The sequence below is a fragment of the Gadus chalcogrammus genome, chromosome 1, assembly GCF_026213295.1.
Source record: "Gadus chalcogrammus isolate NIFS_2021 chromosome 1, NIFS_Gcha_1.0, whole genome shotgun sequence".
NCBI lineage: Eukaryota > Metazoa > Chordata > Actinopteri > Gadiformes > Gadidae > Gadus > Gadus chalcogrammus.
The window spans coordinates 22,861,967-22,871,926 of record NC_079412.1 but is presented as its reverse complement, the minus strand read 5'-3'; the positions used below and the strand labels follow the sequence as shown (position 1 = coordinate 22,871,926).

The window sequence follows — 9,960 nt, the reverse complement described above, 5'->3', positions numbered from 1 at the left end:
AGACCCCCCCCCCCACCCCGCTTAATCTCCATCGGTTGATAAGGGGGTGTTAGCATCCTACGCTAGCTTCAGTGAGAGACAGCCCTATCGGCCCCCCTCGCCTCGTTAGGAAATTCTCAGCACTGTTTGTTTATAAACAGCCTCTTCTTCTTCTTCGTTCCCTTGGTGACGGATGGCCGTCGTTAGCATGGGGTCGCTAGCTATCGCTGGGCTACCCCCCCCCCCCCCCCCCCCCTGGCTAATGTCTTTGCCACTGTTTCACAACCCAGAAGGATTATCCTAAACGCGACTCGTCTGTTTATGTGTACAGATATGGGGTTTAAGTGTGTGTGTGTGCGTGTGTGTGTGTGTCCCAAAAGGGAGGTAGGGAGGACCAGGGGTCATGTCAACCCAATGTCGGTTTTTGACTAATGAAGAAGAACAACATGGCCGCCACAGCAGCCTTCCAGGAAGCAGTGGCGGCGGCGGGGGAGGGGCTAACACGCGACTCCTGGGGGGGGGGGGGGGAGGGGGTCAAGTGACAGGTCAGCGAGAGAGGGCGGGTCAGGGGGAGGGAGTCAAGACCAGGAATAGACCTTGGCCCCTTTGCTGATAGGGCAAATTATTTTGGCACGGCCATTGTCGGCTCTTGGATAAAAAAAAAGACAGAATTTGCAACACCACTGAATGAGGCCGAGTCTTGGGTTCAACGTCAGCGTTTCCACACCATGACTCGTCGGTTTCGGTTCTACCCCGTGATAAACCCGCAGGGACAGAGTGGAACAATCTGGATGATGGTTTGTTTTACGCATGTTGATTTTAATGTTTTGCCGCAATAAAACTGACCACTACAACGTGTTTTACAAGGTGTGCAGAACAAGTCACATTCTGAGATGATTTAACCCACCAACTGTGAGGGGAAAAATGTAAACGGAATAAAACAAAGTGCGTCGTGAAAAAAAAAAAATGCGTGCCATTATTTGAGTGCGTAATACAGACACTAAATATGCACACGAGTAAAAACATTGCAACTATACAGTTGGATCAGATATTTTTTGAACAAAACAAAATGCACATCATGCTAAAAAAAAACAACAGACATTTTTTTTATATATATATACCTTCTTTTCTCATTTCTAGTCAAGCTATAAACAAAAAAAAAGTACAAAGTTTTGGTTTGGCTGGTTTCACAGGTAGCGATTAAAACATTTCTGCAATACTTGGACACAAGATTTAAAACAGTATTTTTTTTCTACAGTAAAATCAAAATAAAAAAAGATCACCTCACTCTCGCGGAGAAGGAGAGAGAGTTAAAAACAGACAAACGGTCACTGCGTGAGGACTTGCTCGCAACTCTTAGGCTTTGGTCATCTCTTTAAAACAAGAAAATGAGGCGCGATCGGCAGTGACACACAGTTCAGCCTCCCTCCCATCCCAGGGGTGGAGTTCAGATTGTTGAGGTAAAAACAACACTGGTTTAAAAAAAACAAAAAACGATCCTGGATAAAAATTGCACAGACAGGCCGTTGATGGACCTGTGACGCTATCCGGCTGAGGTGATGTGTTGGACCAGTCCCCGGTCCCAGTCTGGGCCTACTTCCCACCGGAGCCCAGTAGGGGACTGATTTCGTCATCGTGGACAGATGGGTGCTTGGGCCGGTAGATTATAAACTGTAACGTGATCTGGACAAATGGGGTCAAGGATGTTTGGCGACCTGATTGGATGTTAAACTACAACGGTGGCCGTTCCCTGGATGTTTCTCACACGGGTTAGAAGCGCGTTCGGTTTTACTACGGAGGGAGAGAATCAGAATGACGACAATCGCACACCAAACAATGACTGACCCGTGTTAAAAGACTTACCCCTGTTATTTGACTGACCCATGGTGTATGACTGACCCGTGGTATATGACTGACCCGTGGTATATGACTGACCCGTGGTATATGACTGACCCGTGTTATATGACTGACCCGTGGTATATGACTGACCCGTGTTATATGACTGACCCGTGGTATATGACTGACCCGTGTTATATGACTGACCCGTAGTATATGACTGACCCGTGTTATATGACTGACCCGTGTTATATGACCCATATGAGGCCTCATTGCCTGTGGACATGAGGGTTAGGGTTAGGAACACAGGGGGACTCCCGTGACTTCAGATACAGCCCACTAAGAGGCCGGTAGGGGTGAGGGCCTCTTAACCAAGGATGAGACTGCGGGCATTGGGGATCCGAACGAGAACCCTGCTAGTAACTACACCGATCAGAGAGCTTCATATTTAAACAGGAGCGAGGAGGCTGCACATGGTATACTTTAACTGGTGAAAATGAATACATGTTCTATCCGACAAGACGGAAGATGGAAGGAAAGATTTGCCATGGTGATGCTTAGAGCGCTACAATCTCCCTGCAATCCCTCCAATAGATAACCCGAGGTCTGTTCTTGTAGCTTAGCTTGCGTGACCTCTGACTTAGCCACCGACCCGTTAGCCAATAGCTTTAGATTCCACACAGGCTTGAGGTGCGTCTCGTAGGTTAGCTGGGGCATATCTCTGACATGCTAGCCATCAGAATGCTAACTGGGCAAATTCATAACATGCCGCTCCCATCGTTCTGAGAAAGAGATCTGAGAAGGAGCTTGTATCCAGAGCGACACAAAGGGAATTCAGAACCACGTAACTAAGCATCAGGTAGAGGTTTGAACCCAGAACCTCCAGGCTCAAACACCAGCAGCCACGGGAATACTATCCAGCCCCCCCAATAATAATGTTCACATCCACAGTTACCCCAACACCACTAACCCTAACCCTACAATAACCACAACCATCCACCAGCCAGGAGAGTTAAAGGATACAGCAAGGTCGAGGGCCAGGGTTCCCAGGCTGCCGATGAGCCAGGGTAGGTGGTGTATGACGTAGCTGCCCTCGCCCTGCCCGCGGTCCGGGTTCTTCAGGAGCACGCTCAGACCGTACATGGTGTTGCCCAGGATGACCAGCGCGAACAGGTAGTACGACACGCCCTCCGTCGACTTCCGCGTGTACTGCGAGGGGTCGGACGAAACGACAGGCGTGAGGGTCAGCACTCTGTCACTTTTTGAACTCAGAGTTCAAAAAGTGACATTATTGTCAATTCCGGAATACGTGCAAGACCAATAGAGGAATCGAAACTACGTTAGTCTCTGACACATGGGGCAATTAGTACGAAAGGATAAAATAAGGTACAATTATTAGTAATATTTAGTAATATTTACAATAAATAAAATACTCAGGTGGTGCAGCATGTTTTCTGATCTCGCTCGCACGCATTGGATCGAAAAACTGCTAAATAACTAAACGTATAACTGGGCTTTTTTTTAGTAGACATAACAACTAGTACACGATAATAAATGTAGAGTTTAACCTTACTTCACAATTATAAAAAACGCCCATTTATTGGCATCATTGTAAACTGTGTTTAGGGTTAGAGCTAAGGGAGAGATCTCTTCTGGGGGTGTATGTGCTGGACTTACGTTGGTGTACATCTGGGGCAGTCTGGAGCAGAGGTAGAGCAGGGAGGAGATGGATCCGATGGAGAAGCCGATGATCTCCTTGGTGCTGAAGGCCTTTAACCAGAGTGACAGTGGAGAGTTACAATCCCCCACAGGCAGCACAGAGGGTAATTTGTGTGGCCCATGCCATACGAAACTATAAAACGGCTTCAAGGGTACCATAATGTTTGGCTATATTCTAAAAGAAGAGATTACTGCTGAGAGTATATGAGCGCTGTGAAAAATATGAGTCTGCAGCATCAACTTCTCAGCATCAACTTGCCTTCTCAGTTGCTGCCCTCACCCTTTGGAATTCACTCCCCTCCCACATCAAAGTCTCTCCAACCCTCTCTTCTTTCAAATCTGCCCTCAAAACATACCTTTTCACACTAGCCTTCCCCACCTAACTCCCACCTTATTCTTCATGTTTAACCTCTGTTTTTCTTTTATTCCTAGTCTGTCTTACATAGTTTTGATAGGGCAATATGTAAAGCGTCTTAGAGTACCATATTAAGCGCTATATAAATTGTATTTATTATTATTATTATTATTAACTGATACAGTGTAAATACTTCCGGCGGGGATTGACAACAGAGGTCATGGGTTCGGGGATCGGGAACTGTACCAATGGAACTATCCCAAATTTTTAACAGGGAAGCAGGCGGCTATTTCACAACATCCAAATTAAGCAGCAGTATCAAATATTAGAAAATAGCCTTGTATGAATACCATGCCTGGGATTTTGTAATTTGAAGTGCAATTGTCTGAGGGCACAATGGCCACATGCCACTGCAGCATGGAAGTCTTCAAATACCTTCCAATGACAGTGAGTCCATGGACATGTCTGCACTATCATGTTTTTTCATAAACATGCTTCCCTTAATAGTAAAACAAAATTGGGTCCTTAGAAGAAAGTAACCTGAAGAATGACATTGTGGTCATCTATGATTGTTGGGCCTTTTCCACAACAGGGAAAAGGGATATTTGGCCAAAAAGGATTTTGTTTCGATACAGTATGATGCGCACAGTCAAATATTGTCATGTTTCTGAGAAAAGTGAAGGGAAGTGTACTGAACTAATGTGTAATGCATACTTCTAGAGAACAGTGTGTTTTCTTTGCATTGCGTCTCACAAAAGGGGAGCCTGTGGGCGTTTGTGTTATCATGCCAACATTGCAAACCACAAAATTGACAGAATCCGACAACCGCGTATGGATTTACGGAGCAAAACAAAAACAAGAACCGTGTTGACTATCGATACAGACTATTGATCCCCGCATTGATCCCCGCGTGACGTCTCACCCGAATGCCTGGAGCGCTTGGGTCAGCCGTCCACAACAAGGCGCGACCTTTGAACCCGTCTGCCAGGGTCTCCTGATGCAGCGCCGGGCTCGCCAGGGGTCCCAGGTGACCGAGCAGACCCAGGACACAGGCCACGCCCACCACGTTCAGAACCCTCCTAGCAGGGGAGCCGTCTGGAAACAAACAAATCCACATCACTTCACCACCGAAGACTAAATGTACACTGACCCGTTCACCGTGTTTTACAAGGTGTGGAGAACAAGTCATATTCTGAGATGAATTATCCCAGCGACTGTGAGGGGAAAAAGGTAAACGGAATGAACAAAATAAAAAGTGCGTACCATTATTTGAGTGCGTAATACAAAGACTAAATACGCACACAAGAAAAAATACTTTCCAACGGTACAGTTAGATCTGATTTCTTTGAACAAAACAAAAAATGGCATCATTATAAGAAAACAACACAAGCATAGAAAATGTACTGTCTTTTCCCATTTCAAAATGCACCAGCGGACCCGACCTGGGCAGGGTGGTGGCTAGGGTATTCCACTCCCAGCCCAAAGGTTCCGGGTTCGATCCTGAATGTCAGACAGCCTAGGGCGTATTGAAACCTTATGCAAGATGCCTAACCCAGTGGGGATAAGCGACTAAATTACTGAGTAGTAAACCCCAAGCGTGAGAGACGCTATTGTCGCAGCAATCTGCCGAGTTGTAATTTTTTTCTACAGTCTATTGCTCTCATCTGCCAGAGGTGATGACGGTTGGAACTCTCTTTCGCTGACTCTTGACGTTTTGATTCTAGGCCACAAATGTCTAGTCAGACTACCGTAGCAAAGGTCATGAGGAGGATGTGAAACAGTGGATTTAAGGTAGGGTAAGGGGAAAAAGCATTTCAGACCCCTCCGACAGGATGTACCTGGGCTCAACTGAATCTACTCACAAACATCTTTATCAGGTCACCAGAGTACAGCCAAGAGACTGTAGAAAAACATCGGCACTGCTTCCATGAACCCCGTTTGTCAGGTGGCCACATTTGTGAGTCTTCCTTTTCTACGAACACTAATATGTGAATGAACCTGCTCATGGAGATTATATACAAGGTTATGTTTGAGAAGAGTTTGTTTTGTAGACTATCGCTGTAGCAGCAGCAACCCTCCAATGTGTGTCTCCTCTTCGCCAGGGTTAGGCTGAGCCGTTAGCATAATGCCAATAAAACCTCTACACATCCTCAGTGTTTAAACCATCAAAAGGTTTGTCAAGATGAAATAATGATTCTTTCCAGTCGTACAACTTTCCAATTTCAATAACCTTTTGAGAAGAACGGAGAACTCTTCTGTGTGTTCGACAGACGAAACTGATTTTCTGCTGACGGGGCGGATATTGCAGACAGAACACTGATCAATTCATGATGTGATCAATGTCATACCACTTGTTATTCCCACCATACTGCTCTCGGTTTACCCGCTCCTCTGAACGGAAAACCGAAAGAGACAGATCCTTACCCTGACGCCTGCGGTTCTGGCTCCTGTAGTAGACATACAGCCCGATGATCATCAGGTCCGCCAGAACGTAATAGATGGCCGTGTAGGTCTACACACAGAGGGCAAAACAAGACCTCCTTGAACCGACGCTCCACAACATGCAAACCGAAAACAGGAATCAAATGAACGACTACGTTTTCAAACCGTTGGCAGGTCGATCGTCTATGTATAGACAATCACCGCACCCACCTGTAGGGGCAGCTGGTCGGCGAGGAACGAGCCCACCAGGTTACAGACGTCTCCGCCCAACCACAGCAGCAGGAACCAGATGGAGAGCGCCTGGTCCATGTTCCCCGTCTTACAAGAGCTGTAGTACTGTGGCATGGAAGAGCCCATGAAGCAGAAGATGGAAATGAGACCCAGGAACACACTGGCCATGTCCCTGGAGTCCTGTGCACATTCCTTAAGTCCTTCCCAAACCCATTCGGAGCCGTTGGGACAAATCGTAGAGAAGTTGCCGCCGTCGTCTATGGCCCAGCCGAACGACCCTCGGGCAAGGACTTCGGCACCCTGCATGTTCTGATGAGAGAGAGCGAGCCGCATGACGTCACGATGTACATTACATTTTAACAGCTGTCTACGTGTTGACAAATGGAGGGTCAAAACGCGAGTCTGATAGGAACACGATGATATAGAAAGAAAGGAACATTAACAGACCCTCCAGGAAACAGACAAGAGGAGCTAGATTCATTGTAAACGAGCTCAAGGGTTAGTAAACAAGATCGAGCGTTAGTAAACAAGATCGAGCGTTGGAATCTGAGATCAAGATTAGTATACGACGTATACAAATACGTTACACTTGATCTCGTATACCAATAAAGAGTTATTCAGTGAGAGCATAGGCTAGTTAATGAGATCAGGAGTTAGTATATATACAGGTTTGGTAAGCGAGATGAAGGGTTAGTAAACGAGATCAAGGGTTAGTTAACGAGATCAAGAGTTAGATCAACAGAGAAAAACACTGTTCTAGACGGCCAACAAACGAAAGATTAAGTCTAGAAAGACGTCAACAGGAAATCGTAAGACAATGGTGTGTGTAATAGGGTTAAATCCCTTTCACTGTCAACAAAACATTGGACACAAGGAAAACAAGAGTTAGCCCGCTGGCTAGTCAACAACGCGTCTGGTTCGGGCTCCGACGGGGTTAGCTCAATATCGACATAATAAACACACATCACAGGGACTAAAACAGGGCAAAAACGTTACAAACCGTCATCGCTGCTGTGCAGTTGGTGTTGTTGCAAGCCTTTCGAGGGCGAAACCTTCTCCTTCTGTCCGAGCTGAGGACGCTACAGCGAAGGCGCCTGTAAACAATTGTGTTCCAGAGGGCTGATTGGACGTTGAGCTGTGACGTCACTGAGATGGGGGCGGGGCTAAGGCTTACGACCTGCTGGCCAAGGATGCACAACGTGACAGAACTCAACGATCAGAACTACTTAAAGCCCATTAATCACGTTAATGTATCTATTTATCTACGACTATTAACCAACACAATCACTAACGCCCATTAATCACGTTAATGTATCTATTCATTCTCACATGATACATCCGGTCAGTTAAAATACAAGGCTCACTAGCATTAGCATCTTAAGATTGTTATTTTATTGCAATCGGATCAGTCCAATGCAAACGTGCGTCCACTGTCGACAGTTTCACATGTTAACGTCACATATCAATAACACTTGTGAAGTTCGCCTTGACTCACTATAGTTATTCCGTTATAAGTGCTGGAATGTCTTTTTTGACATTGGGTCCCCCATTCATCCACAGGTTTCGCATTCTTACATCTCGCTGGGAGAAATATTTATAAAACACGTCCGCGTAACTAGAGCGGCCTGTGAAGGTTCATAAATCAGCCTCGGTTTGTATGCAAATTGATGAAGCGTTATTTTATGGCTAAGGTATCGTGACCGGCGTGCTAGGCAGGACTCCCAAGAGTTCAAATGTTCAACACGATTGTTTCAGAGATGCAAGCCAAACGGACATGCACGCTGATACGCCCCAATTACTAATCCTACTTTGTTTTAATCGCTTTGAAAAGAGAAATGTGATCATTTCAATGTGATTCAGAACAATTCGCCTTCAAACCCTGATAAAGATGAAGTATCACATGACGACCGACAAGCCACTATCTGCCAACTCAGCGCAAACATGCGCCAGACTGTGGAGGCTTCCCGTTATGTTTCCCAAACCACCCGCCCATAACCTCGCACTAATACTTTCAAGTTCTCGTTCTAGACTTTCAGAACAATGTCATAGGTAAGTGGGGATAAATAGAAGGACATACTCACGCAACTTCCAAGAACTCCTTCAGCAACGGACATCTATAGCATATCCGCTTTTAAACATTGAGCAGACATAGTGGATGATTAAAAGTCACGAACGACATTTTATGTCAATGTGGTCGGTTGAGTTAAGTCCTATGTGAAAGGAGGACATGGATGCTATCGGAATTAAACAATATGCTTTCTAATGCCACTACAAATGGGCCCCTATATTAGTGTGACCACAATATAGACGTGTCTGGTAAACCTGTAAACTCTGTTCCAGGTTAAAAACCACAGGCAACGTTTTTATGGATATATTCCAAGACCATTTTTTTATTGACGATGCACTCAATATCCAGAGGAATACCTTCAGTTGGGCTATAATCTCTTATTTACACAACCCCTCAGAGTGTCATACGAACACTTGATACGTTTCATGTCAAAGTAGAGTTATAATACATTACAATCTGGGGATGGGCATGTTCAAATGGTTTTAGAAAGCAGAATTTCACAAACCAATCTTCAAATATAATAATAATAATGATAAAAAAAAACAAAGCTCCAGGTATTTTCACTACCGCAAAAACAAAATACTACCATAACGTTCTCTGTACAAGCGCGATTCGGGAGCGTCTGTGATCGGGAACGGGAGCCGATTCCTCTTTCCGACCTCGAGAGTTCAACATCTGTACAGTCCGTGTTTTGTCCCACATGGGCCCAGAGAAGTCCTTCGCAGCCCGAGCAAAAACCGAGCAAAAGCCGAGGAAAAAAGCGAAGACTGCTTCCTCCTTCTCCCCCCGGCTCGGCGGACACTGGGACCTCCGAGGTCGGAGCCTGGGGTCCGCAAGAGACCCTCCTCACTTGATGTGCAGGGCCTTCTCGTCCACTTTTAGTCTCTTGCGCCGGGGCTGGATGAAGTCGTCCTCGGAGTCGTCCGTGGCCTCGTCCTCCTTCTGCGGCGTCTGCGGCTTCGGCGTTTCCCCTCCTCCTTCCTGGAACTCCGGCTCGGGCGCCTCGGGGAAACTCTGGCCCGGGTACACCTCCTTGAGCTTCTCCTCAAAGCGCACGCTCACCGCGTTGCCCGACGTCGCCATCTCGGAGCCCACCTGGCGGGGGAGGGAGGGGCGGGGGTGGAGGGGTATAGGGGTGGTGGGGTTAGGGCGAGGGGTGGAGGGTTGGGTAGAGTGGGAGGAGGGGTTAGGGTTGGGTGCGGGTCGTTTTGTGTAGGATGAGAGGTGGGGTTGGGGGTAGGGGAGGGGGAGGAGAAATTAGAGCAGGTTAGGACCTCTGTTGCCGGGGCAGCTCCTGGCTCAACCTTGCTGTGTATGGAGCCGTGTCCCT

At 46.7% G+C, this 9,960-nt stretch overlaps 2 protein-coding genes across 5 annotated transcripts in view; both read right to left on the bottom strand.

The window, feature by feature from the left end:
• Window positions 1-532: 532 nt before the first annotated feature.
• On the bottom strand, window positions 533-7,674 carry slc66a1 (solute carrier family 66 member 1). Its single transcript, XM_056596694.1, has 7 exons — window positions 7,563-7,674; window positions 6,542-6,871; window positions 6,314-6,401; window positions 4,812-4,984; window positions 3,493-3,585; window positions 2,839-3,024; window positions 533-1,662 (listed from the first exon to the last, which is right to left on the bottom strand). Exons 1-7 carry the CDS (start codon window positions 7,566-7,568, stop codon window positions 1,573-1,575), a joined length of 966 nt encoding a protein of 321 aa, XP_056452669.1. The 5' UTR covers window positions 7,569-7,674; the 3' UTR covers window positions 533-1,572.
• A 157-nt stretch (window positions 7,675-7,831) lies between these two features.
• The window catches only part of trim33 (tripartite motif containing 33), a 28,621-nt gene continuing 26,492 nt past the window's right edge, over window positions 7,832-9,960 (bottom strand). For all 4 annotated transcript variants that reach the window (XM_056596619.1, XM_056596648.1, XM_056596637.1 and 1 more), the window contains one exon: window positions 7,832-9,725. In XM_056596619.1, coding sequence (XP_056452594.1) covers window positions 9,477-9,725 — 249 coding nt within the window. In that variant the 3' untranslated portion in view covers window positions 7,832-9,476. The remainder of the gene's footprint in view (window positions 9,726-9,960) is intronic.

Coding starts and splice junctions, on each gene's coding strand:
- slc66a1 (XM_056596694.1), bottom strand. Junction 3,025..3,492: donor TGCCCCAGATGTACACCAAC/GTAAGTCCAGCA, acceptor GACCCCTCGCAG/TACACGCGGAAGTCGACGGA. Junction 1,663..2,838: donor CCCTGGCCCTCGACCTTGCT/GTATCCTTTAAC, acceptor CCATTTGTCCAG/ATCACGTTACAGTTTATAAT.